The 26,440-nt window shown below is 41.0% G+C and overlaps 1 protein-coding gene across 1 annotated transcript in view; it reads right to left on the minus strand.

Annotated features, from left to right (window-relative positions):
- Window positions 1-838: 838 nt before the first annotated feature.
- The window catches only part of ERC1 (ELKS/RAB6-interacting/CAST family member 1), a 516,249-nt gene continuing 490,647 nt past the window's right edge, over window positions 839-26,440 (minus strand). The window contains exon 19 of the mRNA XM_047065409.1: window positions 839-6,477. Coding sequence (XP_046921365.1) covers window positions 6,340-6,477 — 138 coding nt within the window. The 3' untranslated portion in view covers window positions 839-6,339. The remainder of the gene's footprint in view (window positions 6,478-26,440) is intronic.

Consider the following 26,440-nt stretch of genomic DNA (forward strand, 5'->3'; position numbering starts at 1 on the left):
GAGAGAGAGAGAGAGAGAGAGAGAGAGAGAATGAGAAAGATCCTCAGTAGGCTCCCCTCTGTCAGCGCAGAGCCTGACTCGGGGGATTGATCCCACGAACCATGAGATCATGACCTGAGCCAAAATCAAGAGTCAGACGCTCAACTGATGGAGCCGCCTGGGCGCCCCCTTAGTCCCAGTCCTGAATGAAACCACCTCAGCTATGCCATGGCTGCTCCTTCACCTGAGTACAAGCTCTGGAAACGCAGTTAGATGCGGAACGGGGAAACTGGCTCAGGGCCTAGCATGTAAGGGAGAAAGGAAGGTGGAAATTGACTTTGAAAAGCAATTCAGGGGGCTCCTGGGTGGCTCAGTTGGTTGAGCATCTGCCTTCGGCTCAGGTCATGATCTTGCGGTTCATGGGTTAAGGGCCCCACGGCAGGCTTTGTGCTGACAGCTGAGCCTGGAGCCTGCTTCAGATTCTGTGTCTCCCTCTTTCTCTGTGCCTCTCCCGCTCACATTCTCTCTCTCTCACTCTCAAAAATAAATATTAAAATAAAATTTTTTTTAATTAAAAAAAAAAAAAAAAGGAACTCAGGGGTTGCCAATCCAGAGTTCAGATGGGAGCCTGAAGGAGGCCTACTCATTTGGGGGCATCACCCCGCCAGGCCCTTCAGGACTGAGCCAGCCTTGGGCTCCTCCGGCCCCACCTTAACCTGGAGCCCCACTGGTTCTTGGCTTACTTACCAAAGCGTTAATCTCTGGGAGACCACTGGCTTCTCCCTGCTTTTCTGGCATTTGAGGACTAATCTCACTTGGGTAATCAGACTGAATGAGACTCAAAGAAAGACACAGCACACAATTTTTAAATAACTTTATAATTTCCTGATGGATTTAGTTTGTGAATAAAAAAGAAAAAATGGACAAAGTGTTTACAATAATTATCAAGGCAAAGTTGACTATAACACAATTTCTTTGTAATGTCATTATCCTGTCAGTAACATGACTCTGGCCATCACACACACACACACGCAAACACACACGCACGCACACACACACACACAGTTGAAGGCAGCAGGTGCATCTGCATCACAGACACCATCATTGCGGCTGCTACTGTCACCAAAAGGAACTCAAGCTAGGAGTCAGTGCCCAGTGCTCCTCAGCTCCTCACTAAAGTGCAGCTCCCCTCTTCCAAAGCAGAGGGGGCGAGTCCCAGGGAGACCCCCGAGTCCCCATCCTGGACATCCCGGTGTGCTCAGCAGGTTCCTGGGCTAGTCGGCTAGTCCTGCGTGGGCAGACAGGCCAGAACGGATGGTGTGTTGCCCTCAGGTAGGTCTGGCTGCATTGGAGCGTGAATGCAATACTGGTGCGGTGTGGAAAGAAGGGCTGGGCTCAGAGCGATTGTTCTGGCCCAGGGCGAATTCTCTGGCTTCAGCAGGGTTCCCGTCCTTTCCTGATCAGGGCATCTCTAGGGCCAAGAGAGACAGCCTGGGCCGGGGAGATGTAGGGTCTAAAAAGCTTAAAGGGAAGGAATCTAGGGACTGAAGCCAGAAGGAACTGAGATCTGAGTACAATTCATTCACCTGGATTGCAGGCTCCAGGCTGGCCACTGCTTGGCCCATAGTGGATGAGTCACTGGATGATATAGCACCAAGTGGGCAGGAAAGAGGTTCTGTGGCCTGTACAGGGCTGCCGGGTGTGGCGCTTCCGAGTCAAGCCTAGGTTACCACACAGTATTAGGCACACTGAGCTGGGACCAATGTGGGTTTGAGGGTGGTTATGGGGTCACAAAATTTGAAACCTCTACCCAGGGGGTCCTGAGGATGTATAGGAAATCTCTGGCACAGTGGGGACTCTCTGAGCCCCAGATTCCAATTCCTTTTACGCAGCAGTTGTCTCTTTCACTCAGGCAGTCCCCTACCTAGAGTGTGGTCATCGTGTTTCCCAAGTGGCTAGCCCAGGTGCCACCTAAGCCAACTTGGGAGGAGGGGGAGGAGTTGGGCTGCCCCATAGCTTGAATTCCTTTATTAACATGATATCATTTTGCATTTTTAAAAACACAGCTCTTTAACTTTTCAGTTCTACAAACTACTTTTTAATATCTTAATAATCTCAACAATGGACACAATGTAACTGCCCCAATGCTCTGAGCCACACAGACAATATCGACAAGCAGAGAAACAAAGAGGAGGTGGGATGGGACAAAAATCCGCTCCCCCCAAATCAATCCCTAAAACCACCTTTCCCCCAAAAGAGTCAGAAGAAATACCTACAATAGGGTCACAGCACTCACCAAACACGTTGGAAGAAATCAGGAGACGCTTGGTTACAGTTTTGACACTAAAAAGTTTGGAAACAGTTTTTGCTTAAAAAGAGTAAATAAAGACAGCCATTTTGTTCAGAAGGATTTCCCTGTAATGTGTGTGTGTGTTTTTGCCCAAACATTCCCCTAGTCCGCATGGGGAAAATGCCAGATTCTTTTTAGAACATGTCTTTGACCAGTTCAAGTCGCTGTTCTGAGAAGCCCAGGGACTGGCAGTGATGGAGGGGTCGGCCTTGCAGGCTTGCAAAGGGTAGCATCCACACCACATCTACTGTCTCCTTACCTGCTTCTCCAGTTCTGAACTCCTGCAGGAGGGACATGAGGCTGGGGAGGCAGACGTGGGAGTTACTGATATTGCTGACACAGGGCCCATGGTAACTTAGGAAGTGCCACGTGAGGGTCACATTCGATGCGACAACATATTCTTTGATTTGCTCTTTCCTCAAAACCCCCGAGAGGGGAGCCAGCGGGCCTATGCTTCACTGCTGGGGTCAAAGGGGAGGGCAGGATGGTTCTGGGATCAGCAGCAAATCCAAATGCCAATCCTGAATGTCGCAGGGGAGGGATGACTAATAAAACTTTGTAATGACTTCCTCTTCTCTCTGGGGAGTGGGTGAGCCAATGAGCTCCCGTGGAAAACCAAACAGACTTTTATTGACAAAAGGTGTCAAGTCCCACTGCTACTACTGACACCAAAGGCAGTCTTGGGTCCAGTTTGCTTCACTAATATTTCTAAAGACCAACTGTAAGGAAGAGAGAGAAGCACTTCGATCTTTGTTAGGTTATAAGGTACTAGGTTAAAGGTTAGAGCTGAGATGGATTTAGGGATTCCCATTCATATTTCTTAATATATTAAAGCCTATTTAAAATCTTTTCCATTTCAAATAGTATCCAAGTCTTTGTAAATCTCAATTCAGATACTTCATCAAGAACTCAATGAGTACCTGGAATAGAGGTATATGAAAAGATGAGAAAATCACATTGTATTTCTTCAGCCCCACATTGGATTCCACTCACTCTTCTTCATCTTGTCCCCTTTCGTGATGACCTTGATTTGGGGTACAGATCTTTAGGTGCTAAGGGGCAACTAGACTTGCCAATGGAATGGATGAGTTTGGTGAACATAATAGGCAATGTGCAGTGAGCTTTCAAGGCTCTAGACCTTCGGCAGCAGTTGAGTGACCTAGTGAAACCATGAACACCAGAAGAGTGTCATGCAATGATAAGTCTTTGTGTGATGGGAATAGTGCATTTAGTAAAAGTTGGCTCAATGAGTTATCTCAACTCAAGAAGATACTCTAAGTGCTGGACACTGTATTAATTTTGTCCCTATAACATACAGTCAGGTCATGTTCACTACTAAAGTTTAGCCAGAACCTACTTTCATCTAGAACCAAACAGTCCCCAGAACCATTTGAGATGCTAGAATGACCACCCAAGAGAAATCAAGGAGATCCCTGCTACGGTTCACAGAGACCACACAGATAATGTTTGCCCCAAATATTTTTCTTACTAGAAGTATTTGTCCAGAGGACTTCAATAAAGTTTTGGAGAAGAAGCAACAAGAAGGCTTGAAATGAAAAGGGGAAGAAAGGAAGTGCAGTGAGAGTCATGCACCAAGTGGGCAAAAGTGACAGGTATTGTATTTGACAGCAAAGACAGAATGAGCAGGACCCAGGGAGACCTGCTGATGCCTTCCCTTGCCAAAGCTGCTAGAGAACAGCCAGAAACAGGCCACTTCTTTGTGGATGGCCTCTTCTCCTGCCTTCTCTGTTCTGCCGTAGTCCTGTGAAGGCTATTATCATACCTCAGTTCCTTGCATTATGGTAGATAAAGTGAGATGCTAATACACCAGGCTTAAAATACTGGGGGCTATCTACATGATTTATGGGCAGTGCAATAAATACATGGAATTGAGGTGATTGACCACAAACGACCACCACTTACTATCTTACCCCTACATCTCCCACTTCCCCTGCTTCTGGCCAGCCTGGCTATCAGGAAGCATCTCAGTAAGAAGTTTATGAGCAGAGTCCACTTAAACCTTCGATAAGAAACAGTCTACAGCTTCTCATAGGAGAGGCTGTTTTACAGCAGGGAATCAGGGCAGCTAGAGATATGACCATATAAGTTAATGGGACAGTCAAGGGCTGCTGGTGGGAAGATACTGGACTGAAGGCTTGTGATGACTTTACAGGCAGCATCATTCTTTGGGTGAGTAACTGGGGAGGGGGAAAGGACAAAATGCAAGACAAAAGCATTTAGCCCAGCAACTCTTATCAGAAGATGTGAGTATCTGGTGGGCGTCTGGCTGGAGAGGCGGTTAAAGGCTACATTTGGGTTAAGTGGTCTCTTTTTTGGTGCCTGATTATTTATTTATGACTGTCATTGTCTAAGCCTGGGAAAAATGCCCCTCAAAATGCCAATACCTTCAACTTGATTTGCAACTTTAGGGTCAATTTTTTGATCCACAACATGGAGCTGGCCAAGTTCCATGTGGTGTACACAGATGTGTGAAGAAAACACTATCTACTACTGCAGCCCTCCTAAACACTATACTCTTGCAGGGTAACGACGACAAATAAAAATCCAGAACCACCAAATAAGATCCTGCAGGCAAGTAAGTGACTCAGCTCCCTGCCCCTGAACTCATCAATTACATTATAGTGAGAAATGCTCATCTGTAAAACATTTTTTTATGAAAAAGAGAACTTCTACTCAGAAGGAGTAGGGAGAGGATAGGTATACCTTTTACTGCTTTGACTCAAACAAGGTATGTCTCAGAGTCCTTTACATTTCTCCCTCACTAAAAAGAGACTTTTTTTCAAGGATGGATACCTAACAGTGACTTGCACATAGTAGGCATTTCATACATACTATTTGAATGAAAGAATGGAGGAAGGAATGTGTGTGGGATGAGAAACATTCATTTGTGCCAGAAGGGAGGTTCCAGACAATGCACGAGGCTATGGTTATGGGAGTGCACATCAAGAGTAAAGCTAAAAGGGTAGAAGGTGGGTCATAAACTTCAGCAACCGCTGGGCCGCAAGAGCATACATAGAACATGGATGGTGGGAAGGCAGAAGCATTCTTTAGGGGCTCAGGGGACTAGAATGCTGATGAGGGAGATGTTTAGGAGAAACCAGCCTGGGCCCAAGGAGCGGTCATCTTCTACAGAAGCAGAGCAGCAGGTGGTTGATGGCAAGGTTCGTGTCAAACCCCTCTTCTCTTTCAGACTGAGACGTATAATCTGACAGATTAAGTATAATAAGGTCAAAGGTCTTAAACAAGAGGGACCAGGGGAGAACTGTTCACACCATCTTCTTATTAACTGGTTGAGAAGAGCAAGGATGAGTGAGACAAACAGGACTGGGTGAAGACTCCAAACTTGTGGTATTAGTGTTCACTAAGCCCTCATGAGGCCTGCTTGCAGCTCCCCTGCATAAAACATTACATGTGAAAGTGAGCGAAAGAAACAGTAAGAAGAGTCAGTTTCTCTTTGTCCCTGTTCTCTCTTTTCCCCCCTCTCTCTTTTTAAGATTTTTTTTTTTAACCCTTTTAGGAGAAAGCACCTGTTGTGATATTAGAACACTCAGCTCTCTGGTCCATGGGGAAGTTTCTTTCAATATGTTGAACTCCAAGGAGATTCCAGATTTAGTTCTCATGTCAAGGACAGAAGGTAAACAGGCTACCTACTCCATGTCCCACTGTAAGGGCAGAACCACCAGCTTCCACAGTCCTCCACTGTTGATGACCAGATGGCAGTTCTTCATGGAAACTTGGCCACTTACCTACGCTGGACATCAAGAAAATTAGTGTAGAGACAATATCCAAAGTAGAAAGGCAGAGTTAAGATGAGAGCTGTAGAAAGGGTGCTGGAATCATACTTGAAGGACCAACCAAGATGGGATACAGTCTGTAGTGTTTGCTGGGTGCCAGAAGCTCCTGGGAGCCTGTTCCGTCCAGCTCTTCTTTCTTGGCACCTGGATTTACTATAGCAGGCTGCTGGGCTGGCTACTCCCCATAAAGCAGGGTCAGGATGACTCTTCCAATGCGTTGACCACTTGCTCCAGGATGTCGGGGCAATGATCTGCTATCTGCTGGAGAATGGCATTGGCAAACTCCTGCAGTTCTGCATTGTCCCGTTCACCTTTTTCTAGCTCATTCTGAAGCTGAAAGGGAAAGAAAAGATGGATTTCAGATAAAATAAAATTATCCTGTTTGCACTGGGTTAAGAATTATTGTCCATGAATAAAGAAATTGCATTTCCAACAACATGGATGAACCTGGAGGGCCTTGTGCTAAGCGAAATAAACCAGACAGAAAGGCAGATACTGCATGGTATCACTTATAAGTGGGACCTGGGGGGAAAAAGTCAAACTCACAGGTTGCTCTCAAGGGCTGGAGGGTGGGGGAGATGGAGCAGGTTGGTAAAAGGGCACAAACTTTCAGTTATAACATGAATAAGGTCTGAGGACCTAATGTATAATACGATGACTACAGTTGATAACATCATACTGTAGAATTAAATTTGCTGAGAGTAGAACTTAAGTGTTCTCATAAGGGGAAAAAAGGAAGTATGTCAGATGACAGATGTATTACCTCGACTGTGGGAATCTTCACAATGTCTATCAAATCATCATGTGCACTTAATAGATCACAATTTTGTCAATTAAACCTTAATAAAGCTGAAAATTAAGAAAAAAAAAGAGAGGCACTTTCTATGTGAAGTCTTCCTGCATCAACGTTAACAACCAGGAAAGTGTGAACGTTAACATCAAGTGTTTGTTCGTGAAGGTGTGACTAGTTCACCAGTAATCTGCGGAGCTGGAGCCCCAGCTCCAGTCCCCTCATTCCAGGTGGAACATTCTCTCCACTGTGTCCCAATGTCACACCTCTGTCCAGGATGGGGAAAGGGATACATGCATGACCTCAGGTAGGATCTTAATCTTGTGTAATGGTTCTCATCCTAGGGAAACTTACAATTTAAAAGACTTTCCCCATTTGCTATATACCACTTTTGTTCAGTACATTAGACTATCTGCTCATATAGCTAAAGAGATTATTTTGAGAAACATTTAAGATGCTTAGAAATATAATTCTAACTTCCTGTTGGTTTCAAACACTCTCTTGGACATTCCTTCAAGCATTAAAACAACATTTATGGAGGGCCTACTACTTGCTGAAAGATGGAACGGATCTGGTCTTTTCCCTGAAGATCCACTTGGGTTAATGGAAGAAAACACACAAACAGATCATTACAACACAGGATGGTAGGGGCCGTGGCCGAGGCTCAGACATGCACTGTAGTGGAAGACATAATAGGGCTGTTTGCATCCTGGAGGAGTGTAAGAAGATGCTACTGAAGGCAGTATGTGGTGTGAATCTTGAAGGCTGAGCGGGAGTTTGCTGGGAGGTCAAAGGCAGAAGAGGCTTTCAAGCACATGAAACAAGGGCAGGTGTGTAGGGCTAAGAAAGGGCGTGGGACCTTGGGGATGAGGGAGCTTCTCAGCATGGCTAGAGCATAAGGTAAGGGGGCTGGGCAGAGAGTGACAGAAAATGAAGCTGATTATGCTAACTAATTTGGATGTAAATTAAAAAAATAAAATTAAAAAAAATAAAAAAATTAAAAATAAATTAAAAAAAGTAAATGAAGATGAGGACAACAGACAGGGCCAGACTGTTTGTAAAGCTAAGGAGTTCAGATTGAATCTGGTTAAAAAACAAAGAAAGAAACACCCACAAAAAGGAAGTCCAAGAGTTTTCAGACAGTGTAGTAACATGGTCAGCTTCATTTTTTTAGAAGAGACCTGTGAAGATAAAAACATGTTAGCCTGAGTGGAGGGAACACTAAGCTAAAAGAAGTTTTGTGGCAAGCCCAGGTGAGAGTTAAGGAGGGCTAACATGGGGGCACCTGGATTGCTCAGTCGGTTAAGCATCTGACTTTGGCTCAGGTCATGATCTCATGGTTTGTGGGTTTGAGCCCCGCGGCGGGCTCTGTGCTGACAGCTCAATAGATTGAGCCACCCAGGTGCCCCTGTTTTAAGGACTGAATGAGCTATTTATATAAACTGCAGTACAATACCTGACACACAGAAAATTATGTATGTTAGATGTTGTTACAATTATTGTTGAATAGGTAAGATTACCTAGACAGAGCATGTAGATTAAAAGGCAAATAGAACCAAGTTTTTTTTTTTTAAGAACCAAGTTTTAATTACACTGCTGACAGAATCCACATGCTGTGAGCCAAGAATTAGCATGCTGCGTCTTCAAATATATCAAAGAGTTGGGAACAGATTTTGCAATCTTTATTCTGTTAAATGTTGACTGAATACCAGGACATGCAAGGACCAGATTTAGACTACTCTAAGTCTTGACGCATCTCAAGGTCTGACTGTGTCATATGAATATGAATCTCTGAAATGGGGAAACCAAAGAAGCAAAGTGCCTTTTAAATACAGCTGCAAAGAATATAACCCAGAAATACTGCTAGGTGAAAAGGCCACTATTCTCAAATCTCTTGAACAGAACTGAAGTCAATCACACAAAGTAACAGAGGAGGTTGTGAGGTTGTATTGCTTCAGTTTCCCATCTCAGTCCTTCCTAGGAATATTGTGAACATCTTTGGTTTATATTCTGAGTCGGGTATCTGCACTTTACTCTCTACAAGTCACATATTCATTTCCTATGAAATATTTTTCTAATTTGGCTTCTGCTAAGCAGATAATCACGAAGTTACTTAATGGATTCATTTTAGTTTAAAAATTTTCAGGTTTTTTTTTCTAATTCAAAAAGTATTACGCATGCATTGTAGAAAAATTTTAAAACAAAAACACCAAGAAAAAAAATCAACTGTAATATTAGCATCAGGAGATAACCACTGCTACATATTTTGTCATATATTCTTTGAGACTTTGTTTTATTACACACATACACACACACACACACACACACGTGTAATTTTAGAAACAAAATGGCAATGATAGTATATAGATTATTTGTAAGCTGATTTTGTTTTCACCTAAAAATATACTATAAATACATTTCAGACCAAATCCCAAAGGCTCTTTCAGAGCTTGCTAACTAATTCTAAAATTTATCCCTATGTATAAATATACAACAGGAACCAAGAAAATATTTTAAAGGAAGAAAAACAATGTGTGGACTGGCTTACCAGATTACAAAACATACTGTAAAAAGCCACGAATTAGAAGAGTATTGTACTGATGAAATTAGATCAATGGGATTTAGAATCTGATCAGGAGGCATTTGAAATCAATTAACTGTATTAGGTCAACTGGGCCCAGTTGTGGTCAGATTCTTGCTCATATCATACATAAACATAAATTTGAAATTACCTAAAGATCTAAATTTAAAAATTATACTGTGAATTCATATTCTTCTCATGTGCATACAAAACATTCTCCAGGATAGATCATATGAAAGCCACAAAACAAATCTTAATAAATTTAAGACTGAAATCACATCAAGCATGTTTTCCAACCACAATGATATGAAACTAGAAATGTTACAAAGTGAAAACAGGAAAATTCACAAATATTTGTAGATTAAACAACATGTGACCAAGGGCTAAGAAAGAAATCAAAAATTACTTGAGGAGCGTCTGGGTGGATTAGTTGGTTAAGCGTCTGACTCTTGGTTTTGGCTCAGGTCATGATCTCACGGTTTGTGGGTTCGAACCCTGTGCTGATTTGTGTCAGCTCTGTGCTGACAGTGCAGACCCTGCTTGGAATTCTCTCTCTCTCCCTCTCTTTCTGCCCTCCCCTGCTCGCACTCTCTCAAAATACATAAATAAACTTAAAAAAAATTACTTGAGACAAAAATGAAAATACAACATACCAAATCTATGGGCTACAGTAAAAACAGTTCTTAAGAGGGAAACTCATAGTGACAGATGCCTACAGTAAGAAGCAAGAAAGATCTCAAACAACCTAACTTTATACCTCAAGGAATTAGAAAAAGAACTAAGCCCAAAGTTAGCAGAAGGAACAAAATAACAAAAAAGACTAAAAAAAACAATAGAAATGAAATTGAGACTAAAATGACAATAGAAAAGATCAATGAAACTAAGAGCTGGTTTTTTGAAAAGATAAATAGACCAACCTTTAGCTAAATTTACCAAGAAAAAAAGTAAGAGAACTCAAAATTGGAAATTAAAGATGAGATGTTATAACCTGTACCAGAGAAAAGCAAAGAATCAAAAAAGATTACTACAAAAAATTATATGCCAACAAACTGGACAACCTAGAAGAAATGCATAAATTCCTAGAAACATACAACCTACATAACTGAATCATGAAGAAATAAAAAATTGGAACAAACAGATTTTTAGCAAGGGAACTGAATCAGTAATCAAAAACCTCCCAACAAACAAAAGCCCAGGACCAAATGACTTCACTGGTGAATTCTATCGAACATTTAAAGAAGAATTAATACCAATCCTTCTCAAACTCTTCCAAAAAATAGAAGAGGAGGGACAGTGCCAGACTCATTTTACAAAGCCAATATTACTGATACCAAAATCAGAAAAGATACCACAAAGAAAGAAAATTGTGGCCAATACTGCTGATGAACATAGATACAAGATCCTCAATAAAATATTAGCAAACTGCATTTAATACTGCATTAAAAGGATGTACACCATGATCAAGTGGGATTTATTCTAAGCATGCAAGGATGCTTCAACATCTGCAAATCAGTAAAATGTGATAAACTACAGTAACAACATGAAGGCCAAAAGTCATATGATCATCCCAACAGATGTAGAAAAAGGATTTGATAAAATTCAACATCCATTTATAACAACTCTCAACAAAGAGGGTATAGAGAGAATATACCTCAACATAAATTAAAATAAATAAAGGAAAAAAAGACAAAGGATTGGGATCAATGTATTATGAAAGTATTAGGCTTGTATACAAGCCTAATAATAGAAAAATGGGCAGAGGATATGAACAAAAAAACTCATTGAAGAAAAACAAATGGCTAATAAGCACATAAAAAATACACAACCTCACTGAGTATTAATAATTACTAATGAGTAGTTAAAGAGATACAAATTAAACAAGATAGAGTTTTGTTCCCCCTATCACACTGGCAAAAGACTGTTAATCTGTGTTGGTATAGATTTGGGGAAGTGGGTACTTTGATACTGCTAAGGGATGGAAGGACTTTCAATTTTACTCTCTATACTTTTTTTTTTTTAATTACAGTTGACACACAATATTACATTAGTTTCAGGTGTACAACAGAGTGATTGAACATACCTATATGTTTATGCTATGCTCACCACAAGTGTGGCTACCATCTGTCACCATGACAACACTATCACTATACCACTGACTATATTCTCTACGCTGTACCTTTTATCCTCATGATTCATTCCATAACTGAAAGCCTGTATCTCCCACTCCTCTTCATCCATTTTGCTCAGTCACCCATCCCCATCCTCTCTGACAACCACCAGTTTGTTGTCTGTATTTATAGGTCTGTTTATGCTTTTTATTTGTTTATTCAATTGTTTTGTTTTTTAGATTCCACATATAAGTGAAATCATATGGTGTTTGTCTTTCTCTGACTTATTTCACTTAGCATAATGCCCTCTAGGTCCATCCATATTGTTGCAAATGGCAAGATTTCATTCCTTTTTTACGGTTGAGTAATATTCCATTGTATATATGTGTATGTGTAGATACGTCTCTCCCTTCCTCCCTCCCTCTATCTTCTTTATCAATTCTTTATCCATTCATCTATTGACAGACACTTGGATTGCTTCCATAATTTGGCTATGGTAAATAAAGCTGGAATAAACATAGGGAAGAATGTATCTTTTCAAATTAGTATTTTCATTTTCTTTGGGTAAATAGCCATTAGTAGAATTACTTAATCATATGGTGTTTTATTTTTAATTTTTTTGAGGAGTCTCCACACTGGTTTCCACGTTGTACCAATTACATTACTTCCAAGAGTGCACAAGGGTCTTCTTTTCCCCATAGCCTCATCAACACTTGTTACTTCTTGTCTTTTTGATTCTAACCATTCTGACAGGTATGAGGTGATACCTCATCATGGTTTTGATTTGCATTTCCCTAATGATTAGTGATGTTGAACACCTTTTCATATGTCTGTTGGCCACCTGTATGTCTTCTCTGGAAAAATGTCTAGTCCTCTGCCCATTTTTAATAAGATTTTTAATTAATTAATTAATTTATTTATTTTTTTGGTGTTGAGTTGTACAAGTTCTTTATATATTTTGGATATTAACCTCTTACTGGATGTATCCTTTGCAAATATTTTCTCCTATTCAGTAGATTACCTTTTTGTTTTGTTGATGGTTTCCTTCATTGTGCAAAAGCTTTTTATTTTGGTGTAATCCCAATAGTTTATTTTTGCTGTTATTTCCCTTGCCTGAGGAGACAAATCTAGAAAAATGTTGCTAAGGCAAAAATCCAAAGAAATTACTGCCTGTGTTTTCTGCTAGCATTTTTATAGTTTTAGGTCTCAGATTTAGGTCTTTAATTAATTTTGTTTACTCTATATACTTCTATATTATTTAATACCACAAGCAGCATCAATTTTATAAGAAATTTGGATAAAAAGATATAATATAAATATTCAAAGCTGCATGTGTTTTTAAACATGTAATTCTGATATTCCAAGACTGAAAAGGGGCAAATAGAAATGTATAAAATATTCATTCAAAAAGTATTGATTGTTTTGCCAATGAAAAGGAATTTAGTTCTGATACATGGTATATAACATGAACCATGAAAACACTATGCTGAGTCAAATAAGCCAGTCAACAGAAGACCACATACTGTATGATTCCATTTTTATGAAATGTCCAGAATAGGTAAATCCAGAGTCAGAAAGTAGATTAGTGGCTGCCTAAGGCTGGGGTGGGATGGGGTAATTGGGAGTGATTGCTAATAAATATGTGTTTCTTTTTAGAATGATGAAAATGTTTGACAATTGATGTGGTGACAGTTGTCCAATTCTGAGAATGTACTAAACCTATTGAATTGTACACTTTAAATAGGTGAATTGCATGGTGTGTGAATTACAGCAAAATAAAACTGCAAAGACAGAAAAAAAGGAAAGAAGGAAGAGGAAGTTTCTTGAAGAGTGTGGCTGTTGAGATGAGGGCAGGAAAGAGGGTCTGGAGAAATAGTATGAACTATTCACAGAGGCACAGAGGAGGAAATGTACTTGGCTGTTCACTGAAGTTCAGGAATACAGGAATTACTGGGTCTTGACAGAAGCAGTACCAGTTCTTTGAAGGTGACAAAAGGTCCTTGGGCTGGCTAGGCTTGGGCACTATCCCTCAGAGGACCCTCACTCTATTACATGGTTTCAGTGAAGCCACACCTAGGGCACTGCGTTCCATTTCAGGCACCTTATTACCAGAAAAATGGAGACAAACTGGAATGAGTTCAAAGGAAAATGGCAGGCATGACTAAGAAGCTGAAAGGATCATTTTATGGGGCAGGATTAGAACTAAGTAGTAGACCTGAACTAACTGAAGACTAAGCGAAGGGAATGCGATTATTACCTACAAATGTCAGGAGGGTGTACACAAGAAGCTGGAGGAGTGGTTTAGCAGTGGAGGAGAAAGCATAAGTAGAAGTGGTAGAAAAAGATTAGGGGGAAAAAAAAACAGAGGCAGACTATAGGCTATGCTTTTTCCAAGGGCTAATGAATGGTTTGCCTGGGAAAAGGTGTTTAAAAAGAGGATCAGAAGAATCAAATAGTTCAGAGAAGGAAAAAAAGAGTTTAGAGAAGGAAGTGTTCCTTCATTAGCTGGAGTTGCTTTCCATCTGGTGGAACTTTCTCTATTCTCCAGGGATTATGCATGGTTTGCATTTTATCTGAAAGCAGTATTAGATTTGGGCATGGCTGAGCAGGGAGAGAGTTTATTGGCACTTGATCCAATATATGCTAAAATTTCCTGTCTTGAAAAAAATCTCAAAGATCAATTTTTTGTGTGAAACCTGAATTACATTTAAAATGAGGCTTTTTATTTTGACTTCGAAATGCAAAGCTTTAGTCATTCTGAAGTCAAAGGAGTACAGGAATGTGTGAGAGAAAAAAAAGACCACTTAGGAAAGAAAGGCAATGTGAAGCCATCAAACTAAAAATGTAGACAGATGTGTTATACAGCACAGGTGTGAAAACAAATCTTGAAATATATTAGTACCTTGTTATTTTAAAATATTTCTTTAGCATACACATCGCATGTTTAAAAAAGGAAGTTTTTATACGGTATCAGTATGTAGTGGGTCCTATGGATAAATTGGGAAAAGTGTGTTCTAGCTTCTGAAGTATAATTTACCAGATATCTCACTCTTCTTGTTCCCTCTACCCCTGCCCACACCCTGCCCCTATGCCTGCCTATTCAACTCTCACCTCCTCCCCAAAGAAGGCCCCTTTAAACATCAGAAAAGAATTTCCCAAAAAGTACAAACATGTAATATTTGGGGTTTAACGTAAATTCTTATTACACCCTAGCTGCTAGGAATTAAATCCTTTCCCCTCCCCTCTTTCCCTTCCTTGTTAAAGCTACATATCCAAACTTAGTGGATATTAAGATTGAGTAATCCAACAAGATCTTCTATTTCCTATTCTCTACTTTCTAATATTGGCAGGCTAATTCCACCACTGCAAGTACTGAGGTGAAAAATACTGTCTTCTTGGTTTACTTTCTTAAAACACCATAATTATACGCAGCACCTAAGTTTGCACGGTGCCCTCTCTAGATAGAAAGATACAATTTTCTGTGTACATATTGAAAGCTTTGCATCTAAACCAAACAACAAACTTAAAAACACTTCCAACGTAAAATAATTTCTACAAAACTGCAAAGTGGATTTGTTCCCACGAATCCCGCAAACTCCTGCTGCAACTTAAGCATTAAATCCCTTATCTCAGCACCCTCGTTTCCCTCCATATATAAAATATCACTACAAAATCTTCCTCAAATCTCTTGGGTACCTCAAGATTGAGTGGAAAAACCCAATTCTACTAAACCTTAATTTGATGAAGATACTCTGAAGGAGGAGATTATTGTAGTAATAGATGAATAGGTATGTACAGTAGAGAAAATATAAAATAACATGCTTTGCTCAATGAAATAGGGATTTGAAAATGTGGATTAGGGATGACTATGAGGGCAACAAGTCTTGCTGCTCCAAACATTCTGCACATGGGGTCTGGGGCCATTAGTGACCAAGAGCACAGCACTCATGATGGGTTAGTACCATTCACTGAAAAAGCAACCAGTGAGTCTGAGGAAATTGTTACTAAGGTAATGTAGACATGAAACACACTACACCTCAAAACAACCTCACAACACTCCTTGTTCCTAATCTATTTTCCAGGTACCCTGTAGCCACCCTTCTATGACCTTGTCCCTTCAATTAACTCTGTGTTTCCAATCTCTCCTCTCCCCTGGTCTTTCACCATGGCTTCAGAGGGCACTCTCATCCTGAAATGACCTGTTGAATCTGCTTCCCTCACAAGCTAGTCCCAATTTTTCTCTTTCTTTCACTGCCAAACATCTCAAAAGAACAGTCTATATTTGCTACCTCTGTTTCCTATTTTCCTCCTTAGCATCTAAGAATTTAGTTTTTGCTATTCACTGAAACTGCTCTCTCAAAAGGTTACTAAGCTAAGACCCCCACACTGAAAACTGTAAAACATTATTTACAGAAATAAAAGATATCTTAAATGGAGGAATACAATATGATCATGGATCAGAAGACTCAATAGTATAAAGAATTAATTCTGCCCAAACTAATCTACAGATTCAATTCAATCCAAATAAAACACTCTGGCATGTGTGCATGTAAACTGACAAGCTAATTCAAGGCGTAAGTGGAAATGCAAAGAACCAAGAAGAGCCAAAGCATCTCAAACAACAAAGTGATAAGAACATGAACTATGTTACTGTTATTAGCATAGCTTGCTATTGGCACAAGAACAGGCAAACAGACCAATGGAACAGACAAGGGGACCCAGAAAAACAGCCCAAATATGGTAATAACCCAATGCCCACAAACAACTAGGTGATAAATTGTGGTATATTCATTCATACAATGGAATATCATACAGCAATGAGAATGAACGTATATGTATATCATAATAGACACATTTCATAAACATGACATTGAATGAAAGAAGCTAGACACATACTCTGTGATTCCAGGTATATAAAATTAAAAAACAGGCAAAATGAAGTGTTAGAAGTCAGGTTACCCGTGGAGGGTGGAGTAGTGGCATGACAAGAGATTTCCGAGGTGCTGGTAACTTTCTGCTTCTTCAGGTGTTCATTATAGGAGTGTGTAAAAACTCATTGAGCTGCATACTTATGATTTGTGTAGTTTCTGTATGCATGTTATAAAAAAACAAACAAACCAAACCTCAAGGATTACCTAACAGCACAATCCAGTGGTCTTAACTGTCTTATCCTTGAACTCCTCTGCGATACTTGTTCTGGTAACACCTCCTTCTAAAATCTCTCTCCCACTTGACTTTCTGGCTCTTCTCTGCCTGTCCCTATATTTCTTGTCTGTCTTGCTGCTGTTCCTCTTCTTTCTGCTTCCTCCCACACATGCAAAACCTGAGTTTTAGGGGACATTCCTCTGTTCTTTGTCTTTTGTCCTCTGCTTAGACTGTTTTCCTTGAGCTTTATTTATAAAGTGGTAATAATAACAGCAACTAACTTACTGGACATTTATTGTGGACCAGGTATTATTCTAAGTGCTTTAGTGCATTGACACAATCTACTTTCTTTGCCCATTTTATGATTTCTTTTGGGGTAAGTTTTTGTGGGTTTTGTTCAACTTTAAGCATAGAAAATTTCACACATACACAAAAGAAAACAGTAAACGAACCCTCACGTGACCTAAATTTAAGGATTATCAGGGTATGTCAACATAATTCTAATTCCCTTCTCTCCTGAATTTGACTATTTTTCAAATGCTTAATAAATACTTCTTTGTGAATGTTCCACTTATACATCAACTCGTACTGTTCATACTGTTTAATAAACTGTTGTTTTCACTTAATAATTACTACAAGGAGTTTTTCATGTGATTATAAATTCTTCTAAAATACAACTTGTATTTTATTAAAAATTTTTAAAAAATATTTATTTATTTTTGAGAGACAGAGAGAGACAGAGTGTGAGCAAGGGAGGGACAGAGAGAGAGGAAGACACAGAATCCAAAGCAGGCTCCAGGCTCTAAACTATTAGCACAGAGCCTGACGCAGGGCTCAAACCCCCAAGCCATGACCTGAGCTGAAGTCAGACACTCAACCAACTGAGCCACCCAGGCGCCCCTAAAACACAATTTTTAAATGGCTCATATTGTAATCAAGTTTATTGATGTATTTTAATTTAAATAATTCCATTATTAGAAATTTAGTTTGTTTTCAATTTTTTCTTTTTATAAATAGTGACATGTTGAGTTTGCTAGTACATAAGTCTTTGCGTATTTATGATTGTTTTCTTTAAATTCCTGGATCAAAGGGTATACACCTCTTTAAAGCTTTTGACATCTTACCAAACTGTTCCAGAAGAGCTGAACTAATATTCAGCCCACAGACAACAAATATGGGTGCTCATTTCCCCACCCACTCAATATAGTGGGGCAACACACATGCACACACGCACACACACACCCTGATCTTGCAGATATGACAGGGCTATTTTCATTTGCAGTTCTTTGTAATTCTTTTCATTTATAGCGAAGCCAAAAATTGAGGCAAAACATTCATAAATATATTTATTGGCCATTTCTTCTTCTGGGAAATTCCTGTTAACGCTCTTTCCAGGCTATGTTTCTTTTGGTTTAGTTTCTTCCTTGCTGATCTCACGGTCACTACCCTAACACAAGCTATCTTATCCTAGATCTTTTGCTTATTGTAATAGCGTCACATGCACATCAACCCTGGTTTTAAGAGCACTCTTTCTAAAAACATGTTGGATTAGGTTCCCTTCTCCTCTTCCAACGTCTTAAATTATTTCCTACCTACAGAACGGAGGCCAGTCTCTTTGGCATGGCAACCACAGTCTGGCTCCATCCTACTGTCCCAATTTCATCCTCTGTTATAGCCTTGCCACGTGCAAATAGCCTCCTGGTATATGCTCTTGTCTTTGCTTTTACTTTGATGTGGTTCCCTCATTCTAAAATGTGGATAATCTTCCCTCCTACACACCTCTCTTCCCTGTCTTACTCACTCTTTATGATTGAGCTCAACTGGCTCTTCTCTCTATGAAGGTAGAGGTAAATATTGCTGTTCTTCTCTGTTCTCTTCAGAGGTAAATATTGCTGAAGTGTTAATTTTGTCTTGAGTTTCAAGAATTGGCTATTTAATTCCCCAACTCTTCTTCAAATTCCTTGATGGATTCTTTTTACATATCAATGCTGCCTAGCAAAATACCCTGCACATAATTAGCAATTGAGAAACGACTGGTGTATAGACGGAAGGAATGCATGCTAATCCTGGATGGGGGAGGAGGACACTGATAACTTTCCAAAGAGTTTTTTTTCTCTAAGTTTGTTTGTTTATTTGTTTAGAGAGCGTGCTAGCAGGGGAGTGGCAGAGAGAGAGGGAGAGAGAATCCCAAGCAGACTTTGCACTGGCATCAGGCCCAACGCGGGGCTTGAACCTATGAACCATGAGATCATGACCTGAGCCGAAGCCAAGAGTCAGGCGCTTAACTGACTGAGCCACCCAGGTGCCCCTCAAAGAGCTTTTTAAGATAAAATGTGAAGCATCTCAAAATCAAGACTGTGTGATGATACAGACCTTATAGCAGGGCACATAAACCATATACTGTAGCATCTCACTTTGTTTAAAGTTCTCAAAAGATGGAGTATGGGCCAAGTAAAGGATACTAAGGTGGTCTCTGGCAAGAATTTTCTGGCTTTGTCTGCTGAATGTTATTATAATGTATTCTGTTCCTAGTAGCTATTCCAGCCCTCCCTGAACTCAGAGTAGTAATATGATTTCTAGAGGGACTCAAGCCAAGAATCACAAACGCAAAAGCAACTCAATCTGAATGCTCGAAGCAACACAAGCTGGAAGTGTGTGAATACAAGGGAAGGAGAGAATGCTTCAGCCTCCACCACTGCTCAGGGGACCAGCAGGCAGTGGAAGCTCAGAATGAGGTTTGTCAGAGATGATGTTCTACAACCTCACACCCACCAAAAATATTCTTATGAAAGCCTAGCTGTAAGGGAAACCAACCGAGTTCCCTTTCTGCCTTCAATGTTAGGACTGTTCTCTGTAGGAGAACAGAGCTGATGGTATGAAGAATAATAAGGAACATAGCTGGACTAGATGGAGGAACAGAAGTGCAGCTGAGGGATGGGTGGATTTGTTCAGGGAAGTTGCCCCTGCTCAGCACAGGTCATGATTTCAGAATAACTACCATATCTCTCCATAGCCAAGTAAAGGCATAGGGAGAGCTAACAAACTCACTAATTTGACAGTCTTAAAGGGAAGTCTCTTAAAGAGAAAATAGCCTCATTTCAAGGTAAACAGCTCTATTCACAGTCATAGGGGATGAGGTGAAAGAAAAGGACGTATGGATGGATATACAGAAGAGATGGTTACAAGAGAGGTAACTGAATAAATTCAGTTGTGGTTGGCAGTGACTCAGATTAATTCCTTTCCGGAGATAGCTTTGTGGTGGGCAGAAAATTATACAGAGATGCTTAGTTTGGTTTAAGCAGACAAGAATCTGAACTTGAGGTTTTTAACAGCTAGGTCTCAGGATGCATGGGCCATGAGGTCTGAGCTGGTCACCGGCATGATAATTGGAGCCTTTCAGCGGTGATGGATCAAGCTGAAACAGTCCTCCACCCTGGCCAGATCTGGGCTAGAGTTCCCCAGCCCAAATCAGCAGGCTGTTCAACTACATCTGCTTAGGTGATATGAAGACATGAAATAACTTCTGAGATTGGATTTTTGAGAAATGAGAATAAAATGAAACACATTTTTTAAAAGAGTCCTTCACTGTTTTGGCATCTTTTTTTTTTTTTTAAGTTAATTCATTTTGTGAGAGAGAGAGAGAGAGAGAGAGAGAGAGAGAGAGAGAGAGCATGTGTGAGCAAGTGCATGCACGGGGGTGGGGGGAGGGGTAGAGAGGGAGGGAGAGAGAGAATCCCAAGCAGACTCTGTGCTGCCAGTGCACAGTCCGATGTGGGGTTAAAACTCACAAACCAGGAGATCATAACCTGAGCTGAACTCGAGTCAAATGCTTAACCAACTGAGCCACCCAGGTGCCCCTAAAATGAAATGCATTTTGCCATAATATCTATTCATAAAATACAAAATGTATGTGGTCAGAGGGATCTGAGCACACAGTGGGTATTTCTTGCCTAGTTATTTACTTTTCTAGAGGTATCTGGCCACTTTTTCACTCTGTAGAATCCCTCTAGCATTTAGTAACAGGGAAAACTAAAGTTGTTCTTGAAGTATTTGTCCTATGATTATTTCCCACAGATTAAGACCAACTCCAGGGGTGCCTGGGTGGCTCAGTCGGTTGAGCGTCCGACTTCAGCTCAGGTCATGATCTCACAGTTTGTGGGTTCGAGCCCCGCATCAAGCTCTGTGCTGACTGCTTGCTCAGAGCCTGGAGCCTGCTTCAGATTCTGTGTCTCCTTCTCTCTCTGCCCCTCCCCCACTCACGCTTTGTCTCACTCTGTTTCTCAAAAATAAATAAATTAAAAAAAAAAAAAGACCAACTCCAAAACCTTCTCTTCCCTGGTATTCCAAGTCTGAGTTTGCAGCCTAAATCTCCCAGTTTTCTTCCTAAAGTCTCCACCCGCCCCAGTTGCTTGTCATGTTACAGCCTAAAGCAACTGCCACCACAGCCCTAGGCTCTGTGTAATGCTGAGTGGAAGTGGTAACGACCATGAGGTTGCTACTGGGCCTTCTCCTTCTCCTTAACTTGTAATGAACTCCTTTGTCAGGCAATATCTAATTTTGTTCTCATAGGAAAAAAAGGCTTTTGCTGCTTAGGCCCAAAGTAAACAGATGCTGCTGCTCCTCCATGACTAATCTTAAACAAAATGGCATAATAAAAATAAGAGTTTAGCTCCATTCCAGCAAGGGGACCTGCATATACATCATCCAAACTCAAAATTCCACTCCTGAACAGTGTGATATTCCAAAGTGATCTCCCCAAGATTGCTTTGGTTTTGTATCACTAAAGGAACTTCTTCCTATCATTCCCTTATGACAGAAGCATCAAGGTAGGAGGGAACTCCAGGTACTTAAGCCTTTCAGAGCAAGAAAATCATAAATTACACCCTACTATTTTCTAGTACTTTCAAGAGCATGTCATCCCTGGCACATATGAGGTGCTCCCTAAATATTGATTAAATGAATGCATGCCATTTGCCTTGGGGTAGCTAGATTTTTCAGTGTAATATCATCATGTATTTTTACCTTTAGTTTTCAAAGGTTAAAAAGAAAACAAAAACAAAGCAACTAAAAAGCTGCTCTGTTTCTTAGCTACAGCTCTGCAAATTCTGCAGTTCTACCCTGGCAGCTCCCCAACTTTGAAGGAAATAAAGAGTTAAGATTTTTAAGGAGTCTATATTAATACAAAGCATAAAACTTAGTTTTCTACACTAACCCCCACCAGTTCAATTCTCTAACCTTGTAAGTAAGACAACTACAGCCTAAGGGGATAAAGTGGCCAGTATAATTTAGATTGACAGAAATGTCTGCCTCAGGAACACTTATGCATCATCCTTCAAGCCCAACCACTGAGTAGCTAGGGGATCAAACTCTACTGTCTCCAGATGCACAAGGTCTCCATAGAAAAGAGGAAGTCTCCCCTGCCTCAGAGGAAAATCCTACGAGAAATTTGGTTTTGCTAGCTAATTATCAGACATCTAAGAGTTGTCATATTACTCACTGTTGCTTATTATTCTTTTGAAAGTTAGAATGAGTCATGATTTTGTGAAAGGCAACAAGTGAGAGGTCAAGTAGCCCAGGTAAAATGAATTGGGGTCAGTGGCAATCTAAGGGACCAAACACTTGTTGCTAACACCTGCCACTCTAAATTAATCTCCTTACACAGAGCAGGAGCTGGAACCAGGCAAGTACAATGGATGTAGCAATCCAGATTTAGAAAGTTATGTGTACATAAAGCAGCACAAACTTTTGCTTTCTGATAACTCTAACTCTAGTTTGTATTTGCAGATGTCACTAACATTTTAATTTCTAAGCTACTTACGTCTAGACACCTCAGAAATGCTGGCTGCTGCTTTCCTGCCTAAAGCATTCTTCCCGCTGAGATAATTTGAGTTTTTTCTATGTGGTATTCTGTGCCTGTAAGAACCTCTCAGGTTACCAACTTTCCTACAAGACTGTATCTTGATATAGGTGTTATACCTTCTCTGTGCAAGTGAAGGGAGTGAACAGAGAAAGAGTAGGACAAGAAAAAAGACGTGACTGCAAAAGGTAAGAGTGGAAATAGAAAGCCCCCCAGGAAACCCAATAGGAGATTTATATTGGTCTGATTGGTCTCTGATACAAGAGAATGGGATATCATCTTTAGTGTAAAAATGTTCCTGGAACATCAAAGGAACTGTGATATATCATCCCCTCGAAGAATAAGCCTACAGTTGGTAACACCGTATTGTATAATTGAAATTTGTGAAAAGAGTAGGACTTAAAAAACAGTAGATATGTGAAGTGATGGATTGTTAATTAGCTCAAAGGGGGGAAATCCTTTCACAATGTATAGGTATATCAAGTCATTACATTGTATACTTTAAACATCTTACAACTTCTTCAGTTATACCTCAGTAAAGCTGAAAAGAAAAAGAGTAAGCCAGTTACCCATCTGGGTGGAGTGCTCACATGAAGCACACTCCTAAGGCAAAGAGATGGATAGGTTGGTCTCCACAAGGCTTTACCAGTCCAAAGACTTGTTGAGGTAAAACTTGAGGCTTGAGAAAGTGTAGAGTGTTATAAACAAATAACCATATTTTCCACTGAGGCAGAATTTTAATATGGCTGCCTAAGTTGATTTGGTAGTATCTCACATTATCTCTTACAAATCTGTTAAGTGAGGTGAATAGAGACATTAATATTAGGGGTCTGTCATTATCAAAATGGAGAAAAATTTCCCTCTTTGCCAAAGGGATCCATCAGAACAGCAGCACAGTTCTGGGAATCTCAGACACAGACAGGCCGGCCAGCCCAGTGTGTTTGGTTTGGCTCTCAGAAAAGAAAAGTGTCAAAAGGGAGAGAGTAAAAAAACAAAACAAAACAAAACCCAAACAACTAATAAGAAATCTAATGCCGCAACTGTCAGAGTGGTCAAGAGCAGGGTTTTGTTGCAGCTGAGATTTTAGTGCTAAACCGGCACAGTGCCTAATCCAGTTCCAGAGAATCTCTCTGGCCAAGCAGGAAGAGAGAAGGAAATTTCCTCCACCACAGTGGCAGTGGCATGTGCTCAGTGCACACTCTATGTTCAGGACTGCTGTGTGTTGTTTCCAGCACATGGATCGGATTCTGATGAGACTGTGGCAGGGAGAGACTGGAAAGCCTCCCACAGGGAACTGTGGATCTTGCTTGAGTTTTTCTTTTTAATTTCTTTAATTTTTTAAACGTTTTTATTTTATTTTTTGAGAGACAGAGCATGAACAGGGGAGGGGCAGAGAGAGAGGGAGACACAGAATCCGAAGCAGGCCCCAGGCTTTGAGCTGTCAGCACAGAGCCTGATGTGGGGCTCAAACCTATGAATGCAAGACCATGACCTGAGCCGAAGGTGGATGCTCAACTGACTGAGCCACCCAGGCACCCTAAGTTTTTCTTTTTTTTTTTTTTTTTTAACGTTTATTTATTTTTGGGACAGAGAGAGACAGAGCATGAACGGGGGAGGGGCAGAGAGAGGGAGACACAGAATCGGAAACAGGCTCCAGGCTCTGAGCCATCAGCCCAGAGCCTGACGCGGGGCTCGAACTTCCGGACCGCGAGATCGTGACCTGGCTGAAGTCGGACGCTTAACCGACTGCGCCACCCAGGCGCCCCAAGTTTTTCTTTTTTTACTGCCAACCTGACACATTCCTTGGGTGGTGTCTCCTGATTCCTTGGTGAAGATGACAGAATGATTCTTTGTGTGGCACAAGTTCCTGGCCCAGTAACAAGGGCCTTGGAAGGGGTGCCATTACTGACCAAGGCTCTGGAGTCATGTGGGCTGTTCTGAGCGACTCCCCTGGGTACACATGGCCATCTTATGGAGGATCATGAGCAGTGGTGAGAGGCAATGATATGGCATTAATACAATGATATGGCAATAATACAATGATATGGCAGACTGGGTCTCATGTGACGTGGAGAAGGTTGAGGATGAGGTGGGGGTCTGGAGTTGTATCTTGTGGCTCAGTCGGTTGAGCGTCTGACTTTGGCTCAGGTCATGATCTCACAGTTTGTGAGTTTGAGCCCCGTGTCAGGCTCTGTGCTGTCAGTTCAGAGCCTGGAGCCTGCTTCAGATTCTGTGTCTCCCTCTCTCTCTGCTCCTCCCCCACTCAAGCTCTGTCTCTCCCTGTCTCTCAAAAAATAAATAAATGTTAAAAAATTTTTTTAAAAATAAATTAAAAAAAAAAAAAGAAGGGTGAGAATGAGAGGCTCCAGGGCCATCTCCAGGCCAGCCTGGCTCAGTGAATGCTGAGGTTCACCATGTTCATGAGCACAGTTCCCCCAAAACGTGAGGGAAAAGCCATAGCAGTCCAGAGCTCAAATGGCCTCACCCAGCTTTATTTCCACATGGAAGGAATGACCAAGCTTGTGAAGGAAAGTCCACACCAAAGCGAGTACTTCTGGGAAGTTTCACCTAGATTATCGAAGAGAAGGATCACCAGATCTTTTCTCTCTACTTCTCTTCCTGAGAAAGCAGCTGGAGGGAGGTGAGCTCAACCTTCAGAAGCAGCCAAGTGAGAAAGTGAGTTCTTCAAGAGAAGATGGAGAAGGCATAGGATCATCCCACCCCACACAACCTAAGGAGGCCAAATAAATAGCCCCAGTATCTCCTGCATGTGGCTCTTTCCAGTTATGCCCAGTGCCTACAGGACTGCTGCCTGTGGGCTGCAGTATCGTAGATGGTATTAAAGAGATAAACACTAAGGGTTCAACTGAGTGTGCAGGGCGCAAGAGAGGTAGTGGCAAAGATACAGCCCTCAAGGAAGTTAAAGAAACTTAATAGATATTTTAAATTATCTACTATTTACTTTTCTCCCCCAAAGAAAGTCACAGTGCTTAGTCTGCACACAATGCAGGAACAGACATGCATCTACGTGCTGTTATCTGTTGCTGACACATACTCTGCTTGGGCTAGAAGGCAAATGGCCTTGCAGCGTCCTGCAGATTATTTAATATCACTATAGGAGAATACAGTTATTACTAGAGCTTCCTCTGAGGGGCTAAGAACATCTTCTTCCAAAGAGGGCTACAAGGTGCAATAATGGGAAAATGTCTGAAATGGAAGGAGACGTCCAGTCCCAACTGTGCCACTAAGCTTTATCATCTTAGGCAGGTCACTTCACCTTTCTGGCCTCAGCTTCTTCATGTGCAAAAGAAAAAGGTGTGTGTGTGGGGGGGATCCAAAGATCTCTAAGTTCTCTCCAGCTTTAATCAATCCATGAATAAATATAGCTCATTCCTGATATTAAAATAATATTAGAACAGTGATCCCCAACTTAAAGCCTGCAGGCTATTTCTAGTTAGAGGAGTTTTTCAGCTCTCATGAGGATTTCTCATTGTGCCTTCTGTGTGTCTCATCATAGGATGCTTGAGAAAACCCAAGCATGCAAATGTTGCAAAAGTTTCTTGCATCATCTTTCTGATGATTCCCTACCTTCCTGCTAGGTGCATCCTCACATCCAGCTGTGGTGAACTTCCTTCCTTCCTTTCCTTTCTTTCTCCTTTCCTTCCCTCCTCTTCTCTCCCCTCCCCTCCCCTCCTCACCTCTCCTCTCCTTTCCTTTCTTTCTTTTTAATGCTTATTTATTAATTTTGAGAAAGAGAGAGAGAGAGAGCACACAAGTAGGGGAGGAACAGAGAGAGCGTGAGAGAGAGAGAATCC

Source organism: Lynx rufus, unplaced genomic scaffold, assembly GCF_022079265.1.
Source record: "Lynx rufus isolate CCGP_SWC_20201006 ecotype Redwood Valley unplaced genomic scaffold, mLynRuf1.p SCAF_7, whole genome shotgun sequence".
Taxonomy (NCBI): domain Eukaryota; kingdom Metazoa; phylum Chordata; class Mammalia; order Carnivora; family Felidae; genus Lynx; species Lynx rufus.